At 33.4% G+C, this 18,543-nt stretch overlaps 1 protein-coding gene across 1 annotated transcript in view; it reads left to right on the top strand.

Annotated features, from left to right (window-relative positions):
• Dach2 (dachshund family transcription factor 2) overlaps window positions 1–18,543 on the top strand; it is a 497,550-nt gene that overhangs the window by 213,294 nt on the left and 265,713 nt on the right. Inside the window, exon 3 of the mRNA XM_027932544.2 lies at window positions 10,562–10,674. Within this exon, the coding sequence (XP_027788345.1) occupies window positions 10,562–10,674 (113 nt within the window). The remainder of the gene's footprint in view (window positions 1–10,561; window positions 10,675–18,543) is intronic.

An 18,543-nucleotide genomic window follows, 5' to 3' on the forward strand; every position in this document is an offset into this window, starting at 1 on the left:
ACTGATACTTATTATTTATTTCCTTCTACTAATTTTGGGTTTAGTTCTTGCTTTTCTAAGTGTTTGCGATTCATTGGTAGGTGGTTTATTTGAAGTCTTTCAAATTTTCTTCTTTTTATGTAGGCATTCATTGCTATGAACTTCCTTCTTTCTAGCACTTTTGCTGCATCCTGTAGGTTTTGGTAGGTTTTGTTTCCAGTTTCATTTTCTATTAGGGAATTTTTAGTTTTCCCTTTGACTTCATTGATGACACTTTGTTCACTCAAAAGTACTTTGTTTGATCTCTGTGTATTTGTATAATGTCTGACTTTTTTGTTATTGATTTCTACCTTCATTACATTATGATCTGAAAAGATACAAGGTATAATTGTGTTTTTAAAAATTTGTTATGATGGGCTGGGATTGTGGCTCAGTGGTAGAGTGCTCGCCTAGCATGGGCGGGACCCGGGTTCGATCCTCAGCACCACATAAAAATAAAGGCATTGTGTTGTGTCCATCTACACCTAAAAAATAAATATTTAAATAAATTGTTATGACTATATTTGCTTCCCAACATATGGTTTATTCTAGAGAAATTTCCACGTGCTGCTGAAAAGAGGGTGTATTCTGTATCTGTTGGATGGAGTGTTCTGTGTCTGTTAAGTTCATTTATTTGATCTTTTGTGTAGTTCAAATTTGATGTTTCTTTGGTGTTTTTTTGTCTGTATGATCTTTCTATTGATGAGAGTGCAGGATTAAAATGTCCCACTATTATTGTATTGTAGCCTATCTCTCTCTTAGGTATAAGAATATTTGTTTAATAAAAGTTGGTTCCCCAGCATTAGCTGTACATAGATTTTGAATCATTACATCATGTTGATGAATTCATCCCTTTTTGTTAAATATTAACCTTCTTTGTCTTTTCTTACTGAAATTGTCTTAAAGTTTGAATTTCATGATATAAATAGTAATACTAACTGGTGCTTGTTTTCTGATTGCATTTTCTTAGAATATTATTTGCCATTCCTTTCACTTTTAGTCTCTGTGTGTCTTGCTTTTTTAAAATGTATTCAGCTGGTTGGTATATTTCTTTATTTTATTTTATTCTTTAATGTTTTGGTACTGGGGATTGAACCCAGGGGCATTTAAAACCTGAGCCACATCCCACATCCCCAGCCCTATTTTTGTATTTTCTTTAGAGACAGGGTCTTGCTAAGTTGCTCAGGGCCTTGCTCAGTTGCTGAGGCACACTTGGAACTCCTGATCTTGAACTGCAGGGATTACAGTCATGGACCACTATACCTGGTGATATCTTTTAATTAGAGAATTTAGCCCATTCACAATAATCATTATTATTGAATGGTACAGATTTATGCTCATTGTCTTCTTGAATTTCTTCTTGTTTTTAAATAGTCTTTATTCTTTCTTTCCTTTTTTGTGATTTAATGCTTCACTGTATTGATAATAGATATTTTTTTCTTTCTTTTCTGTATCTGTTCTTCTTCTGATATTTATACTTTTAAACCATATCATGATGGTAGTTATTTTTCCTTAATTTCAGAATGTAGGACTCCTTTGCCCAACTTTTGTAAGGCTGGTCTGGTGATCTTGAATTACCTTAGTTTTTGTTTATGCTGGAAGTGCTTTATTTCTCCTTTTTTTTTTCTTTTTTTCCTGAAGGCTACCCTGGCTGGCTACACTGATCTTAGTTGGCAGGGATTTTTTTTTCATTTTCTTTTCTTTTAGGACATATCATTTTATGCCCTCCTGGCATTTCGTGTTTTTGTTCAGAAATCTGCTTAGTCTGATGAGATTTTCATTAATGTGATTTGGTGCATTTCTACTGAAGATTTTAAAGTTCTTTCTTTGTTTGCACTTTTCGTTTGACTATAATATTTTTGGGTGAAGATCTTTTCAGGTCAGGTCTTTTTGGGGTTTTAAAAGCCTCCTCTACCTGGATGTCCATTTTATTTTAAAGGTTAGAAAGGTTTTCTACAGTAATTTCATTGAATAAAATTTCTATGCCCTTAACTTTTATGTCTTCCTCTTCAGGTATTCCAGTGATACAGATGTTTGATTGTTTAACAGTGTCCCAAAGATCTTGAATTCTTTCTTTCTTTATACTTTTTTTCCCTCTTAGAATGTGATACTTCAAAAGACCTGTCATCTATTTATTTATTTATTTATTTATTTTGGCAAGGGGAGTGAACTCAGGAGCACTCAACCATTGAGCCACATCCCCTGCCCTATTTTGTTATTTTATTTAGAGAGAGACAGAATCTCACTGAATTGCTTAGAGCCTCGCTGTTGCTGAGGCTGGCTTTGAATTTGCAATCCTCCTGCCTCAGCCTCTCAAGCCACTGGGATTACAGACATGCACCATTATGCCCAGCTCAAAAGACCTGTATTAAAGTCGGATTTTCTTTCTTCCACTTGATCTAGTTTGTTGTTGAGACATTCAACTAAATTTTTAATTTGACTTATTGAGCTCTTCATTTCCATGATTTAAGTTTGGGTCTTTTTCAACATTTCTGCCTCTTTATGAATTTCTCATTCATATTCTGCATTGTCTTCCTAATTTTATTTAACTATATTTCTTTAAACACTCAAAAATGATTCTTCTGGGGCTGGGATTGTGGATCAGTGGTAGAGCACTAGCCTCACATGTATGAGGCACTGTGTTCAATCCTCAGCACCATGTAAAAATAAATAAATAAATAATATAAAGGCACTGTATCCATCAAAACAAAAAAAATAGAAAAAATTATTCTTCTGAATTCTTTATCAAGCATTTCATCAATTTTTATATGCTGTGAAATTTTCATTGGGGTGTTATGATATTTTGGAGGTGTCAAATTACCCTCTTCATGTTTCTTGGGTTCTTATGTTACAATTTGCACATCTGGTGGAATATGAATATATATATATCTTCCATATTTATGGGATGAATTTCATAGTAGACAACTTTCTTATGAAGTTGTGCCTTGGGATATCAGTTTGATACTCAATGTTGAGTTTATTTCAAGCAGGATGATACAGTGTAATTTCCTTGTTTCTTTGGCTATGATGAATGCATTTGTACAGAGTGCATACTGTATTGCAGTTGGACAGACCTACTGTTTCTTTTGATCATGCAAGTGTGGGAACATTCAGGAAGGTGTGGTGTTGACAGAAAATTATATAAAGTGTCCCATGTGTGGTTACTCCTACACTGAAAATGTTGATCCCTATTAGGCAATGTGTTTCCTCAGAAACTAGTGATATTGGCTCTGTTACTTTTAAAATTTGTACTAATTAGTTATACAGGACAGCAGAATGCATTTCAACTCATTGTACAAGAATGGAGCACAACTTCTCATTTATCTGGCTATACATGATGCAGATTCACACCATTCTTGCAATTATACATGTACATAGGGTAATAATGTCAATCTCATTCCACCATCCTTCCCAACCCTAAACCCCCTCCCCTCCCGTCTCTCCCCTCTGCCCAATCCAAAGCTTACTTTTAAGAATTTCTGGCACTGGCTGGACCAATAGTGATGAGAAGCCCATAGCACTCATCCCCTGAGTAGACTTTCTTTTGGGTCCAGGTGCTTCAGGTGGAGAGATGGTGGCAGGAATCATTCCACTCTCTGTGGTTCTCTCACCCAGTTCTATCAGCAGTACATAATCTGATGAGGTGTGAAGGCAGCCAGTCAAGGGACCTGTATAGGTTTGGTGGCAGCAGTAGCTGCTACTGTGGGCATACCCACCCAGGCATTAGGTATACATGCTTGTTTAAGGGGAGACAACTAGTTATCTACTTCCCCCATTTTTTTCAATTCTAGCTCTTATCAGGGATTGAGTGGGAATGGCTTGTGGCTGGAGCTGAGCAAAATTCCTCTCAGCTGATATATTTTCAGGAGTGACCCCAAGTAGAATACAGTAGGCACCAGGCAAAGCTTCTCTCTGAACCTTCTTAGACTGTGCAACCTGAGGATAGGGAAGCAGTTGGAGCTGTGAAAGCACTGCTCAGTAGTGCCTGAGTACATCCCTATGGGTTGGAGAGAAGTCGAACCACAGATTAGTTACAGACACCAATGTGTGGCCCTGGTTGAGGGTGGCAGGAATCATGTGGTTAACTGCCTTCAGTTCTGGCACTGGAATGAAATCACTCATGTTTTGCTATGTCTCTGGTCTCATAGGGCAGGCTCCCCCATATCCTGGGTCTTGGGGAAGCACTTTCTGTTCCCTTATACTGAAGTACTCTCAGTGGGTTTGTGTAAGTCACTCTACTGAGCAAGTTGGCAGCCACCTGCTGAGCCAGTGCAGTGGAATGTCTGTGGGATCCCAGGCATGGTATTATGCAGGGTTTCCTGATATCTAGAGTAGTCAAAATTCAAACAATAGGTACCTTCTCAAGATGGTTCCTGGCTATATCACCTTGGGGGTTTGCGGAGGATGATACGAATTCTTTTCTCAAAACCAGGTACTATGCAGATTCCAGATGAGTTATCTAGTTAGACTGTATGCAAGCCTATAAAGGCTGTGAAATTTTCAAGTAGCTACTTTAATATGTTACTCATTAAAAAATGGAGGTTTTCTTTTATCATCTCAACAGCCTTATGTTAAAGGTAAATTTTTTAACTTCTCTAATTCTAATGGAATACGGGTTTTGATGTGTTTAATATAGCCAGTCACATTTAAGTTTTAGATACGGTTATAAATTCTGACAAAGGGAGTAAATAGTAATAGAATCTAAATGATCTTTTCTTTAGTGTGATTTTTGTTCCTTGTATTGATAACTCCTAGAGACAAGAGGAGCCATACACTTAAGTTCTCATGAACCAAAGACTGATTGATGCTCAGTTTAACATAATCACCATTTTATGAGAGTTACCATAGTGACCAGTTTCCAGTTATCAACTTGAACAATTTCATATATGATTAATGTTAATTGCCCATTTTGCATGGATGACTTATTCCCAGTTACTGAATTGGTTGCTGCCGCCTTTGATCTGGTTGGGAATACAATCCACTGCAATAGACAAGTGATCAGTTTGCCATCACCGAGAAAAGATGGATTCAGGTTGCTGTGAGGTCAGAGTTTGTTTCTCTTCATAAACACTGAAAGGTCAGGTAGAGTTTAACTACCATTGGCATCCTTGAAATCTTGTAATAAATGTCAGACATAAGAGATTATTATTAATCCATGATTGCAATTAAAGTTCTTAGTGTTCTGGCAAAAATGGTGTTTCTTATTTCATTTATTAAGCACACTGAAAGAACATTGTTCTTACAGCAGCTGAACAACACCTTCAAAGTTAATGTCATTCTTGGTTTTCTAACTTCTAATATAAGCTAAAAAAAAAATCACACATTCAGGGATTGTTCCACAGGACTTTAACTACCAATAATAGCTCTAAAAAGCAAAAAGTAGGGCTGGGGTTGTGGCTCAGTGGTAGAGCACTTGCCTAGCATGTGTGAGGCACTGTGTTTGACCCTCAGCATGACATAAAAATAAATAAACAGAATAAAGGTATTGAAACAATCTGCAACTAAAAAACTTTAAAAGGCAAAGAGTAAATATCAGGTCATTGCTAATAGATGCTACTTCATTTATACAATTGCAGTGGAATTTCCAAGTTGCTGGGCTTACTACCACTCTTTCACTGCCACTTTATATTCAGAAACTTTCTCAGTCTATCCCAGAATGTTCTTCTTTAAGGAATATTAAGACAAGATTTCATTGAATAGGTTGACATGACTTGTAATTCCTCACCAAATTAAATACTGTCCCTATGGTTTATATTAAATATCTTGAAGGCCTATGACTTAATGAATTAATTTATTAACTGATTTTTTTTTCCTTTGGAACATGAAAATCACTTGTCTTCTCTTCCTTACCCCCTGATTCATAAATAGATGATGACATGAAATAAATATAACAGTGAAACTTCTTACAGTATGTGTGTGTGTGTGTATGTGTGTTTTTGTGGAACAAATCCAAGGACTGCCACATGCTAGGTAAACCCTCTACCACTAAGCTATCCCCTAGTTTTGAAATATTTTTAAAAATTATTTATATTTATGTGGTGCTGAGAATGGAACCCAGGGCCATGCTTGTGCTAGGCCAGTGCTCTACCACTGAGCCACAACCCCAGCCCAAAATGTCATAATCTTAATGAGCAAGTATCAACTACTTTGTTTGTTATAACTTAGAATAGATATGTATCAGAATGTGTCTTATTTTATTCATACCAGAAGAACTACTGAATATCTCCCTTGGAGAACTGTCAACTCTGGAAAGTTTATAAACTGGAAGATAATCCTCTGAGGGCAATCCCATTCAATTGCATATGAAATATTATTGAAATATTTTTCAAGTTTGTTTATTCCTTAATCTCAGGAATATGAGTTACTATTTAATTTATTATAAAGAAGTTTAAAGAATGAAGGGGGAATAAAATAAAATAATTGAAAATAATACATTCTTCCATTTACCACCATTTGGAAAGTTTCATTCACTTATTATTCACTAATAAATGATATCAAAGGGGGGGGGGATGAAGGGGGAAGAAATATCAGGATAAATTATTTTAAAGGTTGGTCCCAGAGAAAGATCAAGATTATTTGGTATCATTTCACTCTAAATAACCTATCAATGATATATATAATATCAATTCTATAAAGCTGAATCTCTGAAAGATTTACATGAACTATTTAAGAAAAGTTTTGTGATTTTATGGTATTATTTGCCTTGTATCTTAATAACTTGCCTTTACAGTATACATGGATGATATACTGGAAGAGCTATATGTATGGGAACTTTAAAAAAGACCTGTTTTTTTTTATAGAGTACAAATAATAACCTTGTAATTAAACTGAAAACAAATAATTGCCAAGAAGCAATTATCATTCAATTAAAGAGTAATTACATGGTTATTTGTGCCCTGTAAAATAAAGCATTACTGAGATCAGTAATGCAATCAATATTTTAGCAGAAACAGGATGCTGCAATGATGGACCTTTCAACCTATGCTGATTAAATTGTTATCCATATAACAGTTTCCCAGTTAAATCACTACATATTTATTTGTCTTGATTAATATGTAAATATCTGTCTGATGCTAATAATGCTCTTAAAGATAAGAAGTATGGAATTATCATCTATCAAAAATGTTCTTTCCCAACTTTCCACAGAATCCTCCATAGTCTCATCTTATCATCAGAATTGCATTCTTGGAAATGAAATGCAGAAACTTTATTTCTAGGAATGTTTTCTATAGAGAATTATGGAGTCTAATAGTAAGACAAAACTTATCTATTATTTGTATGGAGCTTTACTAATTGTAAGGAAATTTCACAACACTAATGTCAGTTAATCTACTGTGGGGCCCTAGTCTTCACTTCAAAATTAAAAGAAAGGCATCTCAGTGTGTGAATTTTGCTCACTGATACATTCAAATGTATTTGGAAGCAGATAGCATACAATCATACTCACTAAAGTGTCAGTAATAAATTTTATATAATAATGAAAGTGTATATCTTTATCACTAGACTATAAGATCCTCAAAGGCAGAACCTGTTCTAGGTTCTCAGGATATAGCAATGAAAATAAATTAATAAATAAACAGACCGAAAAACTTACCTTTGTCAAGCTTTTATTTTGACCTCAGTTTTATGGACCCCTGGCACTATGGCAGGCACATACTAAGCACATACCTCAATATGTTAATAGATGACTGAATAAGTGATATTGCCTTTGCATAAATGTGACTGTGTGGGTGTTTAGTCCTTAAGCAGATCTACATGATTCCAAAGCAGTGAAGAAAATAAGACAGTGGCATCTATCTGTAGTGATCTTTACATTTTTTATACTGTCAGATTTGAGTGGACCTTATTTTGAAGCTTCTAAATTTCTTTTGGAGTCTAAGGTTTTTTTTTTTAATCAAAAAAAGATCTCCTGATGATTAAATGATGGAACTGGCTCTGTTCATGTTTAGGAGAACGCAACAAACTAAGGTATACGTGGAAACTGTAGAAACAATCAAAAAACATTTCCTACCTATGTCAATTAACTAATTTATACTTGATGAACCCTACTGTGTGCTATAAACCATGAGAATTTCTTAACATTCAATGACAGTTTGTCATTAAAACCAGACATGAATGCTTTCTTCATGGAAATTAGCTTCTAGTTGGGGATACTCCCTATCATACTAACAACATAAACTTACAAACTGAGAAGAATATTATAATGTAGAATATGACCTCTACAGTTTATAATGTATGTAGTCGATATTACCAAGCCATTTGTGACATAAGTCAGGAATTCTCCAATAGAGATCTCATGATAAGAAATGTAACATTTTTTTTTCCTCAAATCTTGCAATTTAAGGTAGAACCAGTAAGCCAAGAAGCCTGTAATGTCCCCCTATCCTAGCTCAACTTATTGGAAAAGAGCTGTTTCAAATAGTGAGGACTGACTGAGAAATTTGGAACAAAACTGGTTAAACCATCCATACAGCTTTTCAATGGATGTTGTTAGCAGCTGGCAGTCATATGGCTCTTCATATGGAAATAGAGCATCATGCTGCTTAGTTTTGAAGGCAGCCTATCTGAAAGTAATCTGAATATGGAGACAGCACTGAGATGTTTACAGTGGAAAATTACAAAGGATAATCAGGTGAATTTAAATAGAATTAGCAAGCTTGAGATCTCACAAATGGAAAATGACATGAGGAAACACTTAGAAAGTATAGGTTGGTGAAGATTATTTAACAAAATAGCATGCCTTCTTCAAGTGACTGGTTATACCCTGGTGAACATTCAGTGATCCTGGGATTCTTTAGGATATTTGAAGTAAATAGCATATTTTTCTTTTCAGTATTTAAAAGACTTAGGAAGCCATAAACAGTGAAAACTTAAACAAGGTAATAACACCAAATTAAATAAAATAAATTGGGGTCAGAATCAAGTAGAAATGAGAGAAGAATCAGTTTGTAATATTGAAATATTAAATTTGAAAACAGAATTTGTTGTGCTTCATTGATACACAATATTTATGTCCAATGGAAGAAAATAACACTAGCACAGTGAATGATAAATGAACTAGGTAATAGTACCTCTGTGTAAAGTTGCTAGAAGTTGTCTTTATTTAATAAAAGCAGAGTTTGTCTTATATTGATGGAGCACTTTGCTACTGCAAAGTTGATAGAATGTGCATTAACTTAAATTTCTTCATGAACCCAAAGTCATTTTTTTGGAAATGTTGTCTATCTGAATGAACCTCATATGTTTTTCCTGCTTAAGTTATTTAATATAATATTTTGTCAAAAGCCCTATTATTCAGCTTTGTAAAATGAATTTCTGCTAAAAGGCAGCAGCAGAATTGTAGGCAACATAAGAAAGTAGTTTTAAAATGTATCAGGATAGTTGAGAACAACTTGATCCTGATATTCTTTGACTTATAATTTTTTCAATGTGATGAGAGCCTCCAAATGGTGTTTTTGGTACACTAACTGGGTAAAGTACACAAAGGACATGATAGATGCAAACTTATTTATTTATTTATTGTATGAATAAGCATTTACAATTGCAATTTCTGAATTCAGGAGAAGAATGTACAAACATGATAGGTGAGGTTTAACTTTAGTCTCAACTTAAAAAAAAGTTTAAAATACCAATCAATCTGAGAAAGAAAAAGACAGTCTAGCTTGCAAATCTGTTAGGTTTTATTAGTATAGGTACTTGGAAAGTGAACTGCTTCTTATTTAGCAAAGTTTAAAAAATAGGTATGAACCAAACATGGTGGTGCACACCTATAATTCTAGTACTCTGGGGCTGAAGCAGGAGGAACACAAGTTCAAAGTCAGTCTAAGCAGTTTAGCAAGGCCCTGAGCAATTAAGCAAGACCCTCTCTCAAAATAGAATATAAAAAGGGCCAAGAATGTGGTTCAATGGTTTAATGACCAATGCAAAAAAATATATATTTTTTCTTTCATACATATATACATACACACACACACATATATATATATATATATATATATATATATATATATATATGAAAAAAAAAAACACAACAACTTAAGGTGGGGATTCCTTGGACTCCCAGAAGCTGTGAAATGCTAATAAACATCAGCCCCCCCCCCCCCCCCTGCTGTATCTCTCAGCTCTTTAACCCTTCCTTACCTTTGCCGCACTGAGCAGAGACTAAATCACATTCTGTACAATTGTAATTCTGTGAGTCACTATCTCAGTTCTTAGTTACATATATTAATGCTGGGGATCATGTGTAGTTTTAAAAGCAGGAGGTAACTTAGGATTTCTCACAACAGGTGCGCTGTATTGCAAAGTACTGGCCTGTGAATTGAATCTAAACTAGAAATTGATCCTTTTTGTCTTTCATGTTTGACATAACTACATTGGGCAATTTAGTGGAAAGTATTGGTCTTTTAGTAATCCATGACAATACATAGTCTCTAAAATTCTATCACTCCTGGCAATTAAATGAGATTTAGAAAATGAATATAGCAAGTGATGATATTTCCAAAATACATACATTTAACCTGATCTTTGTCTGTTTTTTCAACAGTTCAAGGCCTGGTAGGCCCCCTAAACGTTCTTTGGGAGTGTTGCAAGACAATGCCCGCCTTCTGCCCCACGCAGTCCCAGGCCTCTTATCACCAGGACTTATCACTCCGACAGGTAAGAAAATCCATATGATGATCAGCCTTGTCTCTTCATACTGTCCAGCATTTGAAATAAACTAATATTGATCTAACTGCCTTGTCCTTCAGAGCTTTTCAAGCTCTACTAGAGGTTACATTATTGAGTTTTTTGAGTACTCATGAAAACAAGTTTTGTTACTCCAGCAACTCTGAAATAAAATGGATATTATTTTAAAAAATGTTTCTCCTTGCAGGAAACCCATCTCATAGTTTTTTTTTGTATGTATGTATATATTTGTTTGTTGGGGTCAGGGATGGGGGCATTGGCCAAAAAAAGCATCATTTCAAAGTCTTCTATAGAATGCAGCTTGCTTGTTTATTTCATATATCTCAGTGATATTATTTTTATATTTAGGGGACCTGAGCATCTGTGTATGTTGTTCAAGATATTACAATAGGTTAAAAACAATAGAAGGAAAGTGCAATAATTTGTAATGTTTTGAACAACCCACAATAAAAAATTAAAAAGAAAAAAAAAAAAAGAAACGTAATTGGAAAAAAAAATGTGCAGGTGGTCATTGTCCTGCATGATACTTTAGTGTTTTTCATTGAACACTGTGATTATTTGGTAAAAATACTGGTCTCATAAATCAAAATCAAACTCGCCTGATTCTCTAAAAGGTATATACAAATATATATACAAATATGCCAAAAATTGGAAATTAAGCTTAATATTTCTGTAATTGAGTATTTGAAAACTATTAAAATTATTACAGTGTAGAAAATGAATTTAAGAACAATGAAATATTATATATATATATATATACACATACATACATACACACACATACCTTCAATGATAGAAACATTTATAAAACACCTGCTTTGTTTAGATGTTAATTTCTAACTAATATAAAAATATATAAGTAGTGATTCTGGTCACAGTAGGGAGAAAAGAACATAAACTAATAATTGTGTTAAAGTGTGATAGAGAGCATAATATAAATATAAGCATGGTGCTATAAACTCCAGTATGGAAACACTTAAATGACTTTGGTAAATTGGGCAATGCTCAGAGAGATGAAAATCTTAGAGTTATATCTCATAGGTTGTTCGATAGATGGAAAATCTGAGGAAGAATATTCCAAGCAGAGAGAAGCACACATAGACGCTAATGAAAAAGATCCCAGGGTTGTAGGGGGAATAGTAAGTAGATTGAAGAGACTAGAACAGAGATTTGAGTTAGCAGACTTACAAATGGCATGATTAGAACTGAAAGGAGGAAATAACTTTCAAAGCTAGCTTTTGATTCACCATATTAAGTAGTTTAATTTTTCCCTAAAGACCAATAGTTTCCACAATTTATTTCAGGACTTTTCTCCATGGCTGACATGAAATTGGTGAAGACCTTACACTTCTGCCTCAGAATATTATATGTTCTTGCTCACATAGGATTTTGTTTTCTTTTGTTAAGTAAAACTTCTATAGATAAAAGGAATCACTGCTAAAAACTTTAGTAAATTTTCAAAACAATTTCTGTAAAAGGTAGATAACAATGAAAGTTACAGAAGAAGGAAGGTCAGTTGCTACAGTTCAAGGGAGAAATACTAAGGGTCTGAACAAAGACAATTTCAATAGAGTAGAAAAGAGTTCTGGAGTGCTTTAGTAATTAAAAGTAATCACACTTGATAATCAATTAAATGTAGATGGAGAGTAGGTGGTGTCTTGGGTGATTCATGTCTAACTTGGGCGACAGGCTGGATGATGGTATCATTAACAAAGATAGAGAACTTAAGATTGGACTCCCGTTTGGGGGAAAGAACAATGAATTTGATAAATTTACGTATTTATAAACAAATTCTGATATAAGCAAGTTGCCATGTGTATATAAATAAATGCAGAATTTGTAACAGCACATAAAATATATCTTGGGGCTCAAGAAATGATATCTATTTCTAAATTTCTAAAACTATATTGCCAGAACTTTGAAAAAGCACAATGTGAATAATCAAATCTGTGTCTTTTTTTAAATTTTCAGTTGTAGATGGACACAATACCTTTATTTTATTTATTTATGTGGTCCTGAGGATTGAACCCAGTGCCCCATACATGGGAGGCAAGTGCTCTATTACTGAGCCACAACCCCAGCCCATGTGTCTGGATTTTTAGGGAATGCATAGATGGAAGAAAAGAAAGGTTCTCAAATTTGCTTTGAAACTAATCCATTCCTGAGTAAACGTTAGTAGCTTATCTATCAAAGAAAAGCTGTAACTTAATGCACATTAAGTTCCTATTATGTATCAGGCATTGGTATTTAGTGTTTTATATATATTTCATTTAATCTTTGTAGTACTCTTATGGATATAAAACACTTAATACCAATATAAATAATCTATGACTTAGTGAGTTTAAATTAATTGCTTAAAGTCATAAAGCAAGTGAATGGCAGAGCTGAGTTTCAAACCCAGTCTTTTTGATTCCAGAGCCCTTACATTTTACTTGATGTATGTTTCATGTCCTGCACATTTATGAAGCATCCTATTTATATATGCGACTTCAGCTCTAGAGTAATCTCCTTCTTATTTTTCATGAACTTATTTTATAACCTAAGAATATCTTACTCACCTGCAGTCAAATGTTAGAAGAAAAATGCTTTGTAAAACCAAGTAGAAATAATTTGGGGGATTATGTGATATTTTGGATTTGGCATTCAACTTTATTCCACCATTAGCAAAGACATGTAAGATATAATCATTTATTGATCTACATCTCAGTGAATTTCATACTTGGCATTATATCAATCTTGTTTTATAAACTTAAATGCGATTAATTCCACTTAAAATACCTTTGAAGAATTCAGTTGATATTTTTAGTGGGTCATTCAAGGGTCCTTTTCCCAAAAAGATCATTGAAATGGTTTGCAATAGTTTATACTGTTAGGTTCTGCAATCTGAGAATATATTTTAAAGTAATATAGAACAAGCATACACACACACACACACACACATACATTTACAGACAGCTGAAAAATTATTTGTCAAAAAGAATCTTTGCTACCTACAGTTTCTATGTCATATGTATTGAACAGTTTATTTGAATCCTGCTAGATTTGCCTAAGCAATGGATTTTGTTCTGCATTCATTTATATTATTTTTCTCCACTTCTTTTAGCTTAAAGACAGGGTCTTAAAGTACCATAAAACCCAGGTGTGGTAGTATATGCCTGTGATCCCAGTAGCTCTGGAGGCTGAGACAGGAAGATCAACGCCAGCCTCAGCAACTTAGGGAGGCCCTAAGCAACATAGCAAGAACCTGTTTTAACATAAATAAATAAATAAATAAATAAGAAAAAAACAAAAAGGGCTGGAGATATTGCTCAGTGGTTAAGCACCCCTGGGATAAATCTCTGAATCTTATGACCTCAAAAAAAAAAAAAAAAAAACAAAAAAAAAAACACCAGATATTAAAGAATAAACTAACAAAAATGTACCATAAAAGAATGATCAGGGTATGTATTTTCAGATATTGTGGCATTCTGTATATTATTTTTTGTCATTAAATTATTTCTTATCAGCTATTGGAAAAAATGCCAGTGAAAAGAATTACATATAGTTAAGATATTATTAGATTTATTTAAGAGTATTTCTTCAATTTAGATATCTTAACATATAAGTCTTTAAAATTTGTTTTTTAGTTGTAGATGGACACAATACCTTTATTTATTTGTTTATTTATTTATTTTGATGTGGTGCTGTGGAGAGAACACAGTTCCTTATACATGCTAGGCAAGAACTCTGAAACTGAGCCACAACCCCAGCTCTTAACATATAAATCTTAAAAGACACATTATAATGGCAGGTATGTCATTGTTTCATTTACATAATATAAAGGTTAATATATTTCATCTGATTTTATTTTCTTTTGTGTAATTGGTATATTCATACTCCACTAGTTCAGAATTTGTCATAATTAAGACCATGGCTATGCTGATATCTCAGGTGTTAAAAAATTAACTTGTTTAGCAAATTAAGTGTATAAACAAATAGTGTGTGTATGTGTGTATGAATGTGTGTATGGGTGTAGTGACATTAAAATACTTGGGGAGTATTTAGGTACCTAAAACCGCTTTCACAAGATCTGTTATAAAAGTAATCAACATATCAATTACTGATGATTGATCTTTATTCATGAGGTAGGTCTCATAAGTTTTATCCTTTATTGTCATATATTCATTTATATATATATATATAATTAATATTATAATTAATATATATATGGACAGGTAGGTAATATCTCTAAATAGATATAGTTAGAGATACACATATATTCATTCTTTCATGTAACATGCATTTATTGAACATTACTCTGCATCATGAATATAAGGAAACATTATAACACTAAAATAAAATTAATTTTGTGGGTCAGAATTTTCCCAAATTCTACCCAATATTTTCTGTAGTTATTCTCAAATCATGAAGTTTGACTGCATTTTGCTTTCATGTATATGAACTAATGATATTCTTAGGTGTTTCTGTCTCTGTTTCTATAATATTTTCAATATCTTAATTCACAAATAAAACATTAACACATACAAATCATATTTTCTAGTATTTTCTGTAAATTTTCATGCTATAGGGAAAAAAGAAGAGGAAATATTATACCCATTTTTTTTGTGTATCTCTGCTGAAGTGTTAGTATCCTAGGATTACAATGAAGGGATAAAATAGCTGTATGGGCTCTTGAATTTCCCAGAAGATGACTGCTCCCCTTTCCTTAGCTTATGAAACATTTCAAAAAGACAGATGTGGAATTTGGCCTGAGAGAGATTTACACTTACAGCTGACAAGGAAGTAATAAAGTGCTTCGGATGGAATTCCTGTAGTGTTCATTCCTTAAAATGTAATAGATTTTTTAGTTCTTTCTTAGTTTTTGATGTGTTTTGGAAAAATATCTTTAAGAATGCCAGCAGTCATCTAATTCTCTGGGTAATTGAGCCCATGAAGATCTAATCCAGTGATAGTAAGTACAATGCCATAAGTAGAATTATATTTGGTCTTAGTGTGGTGGTGTCACCTTCATGGTATGCTATAATGCCAATGAGCCTGATTGCATCATTGGAATCAGTGTCTTTCTCTTTTCATAATGTATTTCATGTTCTCACTCATTTAGTTTGAATGTTAAGGACTGTTTGTAAGGAGAGATCCTAGGCTATTCTGCTTATAAAAAGAAGAGATCAGCTCCTCATTCTAGAAAAACCATGTCAACCATTGTGATGACTGAACCAAAAGATATCAATTTCTGGGAGTATCTGTGGATTTTTCAGTGATCAATATTGTAGAGCATGGTTCATGTTACACACATGGTAAGTGCTGTTTAATGTTTCATTGCATTTTCTTCATTTCTTATGTGCTCCGTAAGAACCACTGGCCTAATAGGAGCCAGAAGTTGAATTACTAATATTTCTACCACAGTGTTGGGGGGTTGGACTAGCACTAATTTGCATTTTCTCTTCTTAATAGATAGTAATATATATAATTTTAATACTAAGAAGGACATTTTTTTATTAGCAGATTCTAGGTTTCTCTGTAGGCATCTATCAGTGCTTTTTGCAATTTATAGTATAACTACTTTAACCTAAAAATGTCTCTAGTCAATTTTTTAGGTTCTTGTCAACCATTTTTTTTCTCTGTATGGGTGGGTAGCTCATAGTACAGAACACTTTGCATATTTTCAATGTAGATGGAGGAGAGACCCTTGGACATTAACCATAACTTACAAAATTATATTGATGGTGATGATGATGATGATAGTGATAATGGTGTCAGCACATATGATAATCTATGCAATGCTTTACCATGTATTCCCACATATTTAAAGTGAGCATACATATATGTATGCAGATAAGCTTTATATTTAAATAGAACTATTTACAACTGTTTCCTCATTTGATCCTCTTAGCTAACCTGTGAGTTTAACCTTATTATTATTATTGTCTGCAGTGCTGTAAATCAAATTCCGGGTCTCATACATGTTAAGCAGGTGCTCTACTGCTGAAATATCCTAGCCCTGAGGATAGTTAACATTATTAATGTTCATAATGAACAGATGAAGAAAATGAGTTTTTAAAAAGTTCAATGATTTTATGCCTTACATTTCCATAATGGTAAGTATGGAGCCAGAATTTCAAACTCCAGGTTTTTCCGAGAGTAAATACTATGGTTTTCCATGTATCATGAATGTTCTCTCATGAAAAAAACTGTATTGAAAATTTAGGCTATAAATATTCAGGATCATACTGTAACTGCTCAAGTTAAATATAAGTCAGATGTTTGTTTTTCAGAATTATGACACCTTTGGAATAGTTCAACTAATTAATTTTGGTGATCTTAAAACTTCATTAGATAAAAGTTTGATTTTTGATGATATTGTAATAGTTTATACTATCAGGCAGCTAATATTAAATATTTTATGAACAGTGGTATTATTTGTTATAGCTATGATTTTACCATCCAAGAAATATAAAAATACTCTTCTGAATAAATGCAAACTACTTTTTGTGTAGAAAAAAGTAACAGTTATAAATTGTTACTTGGTGATAATTCTTGTGTGAAATACTTTGATATACAAAGCTAATGAATTAATATGATTAAGTTAATGAGAAATGTAAGTATTGCCAAACTCCACTAGTCCGGCTGCAATGCTGCTCCGCATTCGCAGTTCTAGCTTCCCTCTGTGTTGAGAGGACCACTGATGCCTACACACTGTCATTGTGATAAATGATATATCCCACAGTGCCCTGCTTTCCATCTGGCCAATCCTCAAACCATCTCCAAATGAGAGATTCTCTTATAAGAATCAAATAGTCGCAAGCCAAGTCTATTTGATTATAGAAAAACATTTCCATCTTCAAGGCCCATCCTCCAACTCATTTTGCCTTCATATGCAACTAATGGGTAATGAAATGCTTGACTCTTCACCTACTATTTATTTTACTCCTTCAGTACCTGCACTTTATGCTGGTTTGTTTTTTGTTCCAGGGAAGAAAGGGTACATTTAAATAGGACAATAAAATTTTCTATTGTACAATATGCCTGACATATGATAAGCTGCCTTGTCACTACTTTATTTTATGGGATAGAGTGAATGGCTGTATTGAAATAACCCATTATGCTAAATATGCATTTAGGTTTACCAAAAGATATTCTATATAGTTATTAAACAAAATATACTGAGCATCAATCATCTAAGAATTCCTACAGAGAAAAATACATTTCCAAAGGGGAATTAGACTCTGACTTCATTTTCTCTTTACTCGCAATCTGACAGTAATGATATTTTCATTTTTAGTAATGTTACTTCTATAACACAAGGACCAGCAGTGAAAAAAATATGTAATTTTTAACCATATTTTAAAAACCATTGTACTCTATTTTAAGGTACATAAATTTATTTAAACAAATCTAATAAGAACAGCTAATACGTGCCATAAAGGACAGCAATGAGTCCTGTAAATTGAAGTCAGCATATGATACAAAAGAGAATTTTTCATATATCACCAAAATTTATTGAAAAAGTGGTTGGTAATAATCTGTTGATTGAGAGAGGGTTATCATATGCAACTGTGAATGGCTGACTATATATAGTTATTTGAGAAAGACTGAGGTAGACCTTTCTAAAAAGTCACATTCTTGGCCTGGGGATGTAGCTCACAGATACATTGCTTCCTAGGCATGCATGGTGCCCTGGGTTCAATATCATGTTGCACACAAAAATGTTACATTTTAAAAAAAGTTTTAGTGGGGAATAATTGACATTGAATAAATTGTATATAATTGGACTGCATAATTTAATAAGTTTTGACATATATGCACACCCATGAAATAGTGTACATAATCAAGATAGTGAGA

Source organism: Marmota flaviventris, chromosome X (assembly GCF_047511675.1).
Source record: "Marmota flaviventris isolate mMarFla1 chromosome X, mMarFla1.hap1, whole genome shotgun sequence".
Classification (NCBI taxonomy): domain Eukaryota; kingdom Metazoa; phylum Chordata; class Mammalia; order Rodentia; family Sciuridae; genus Marmota; species Marmota flaviventris.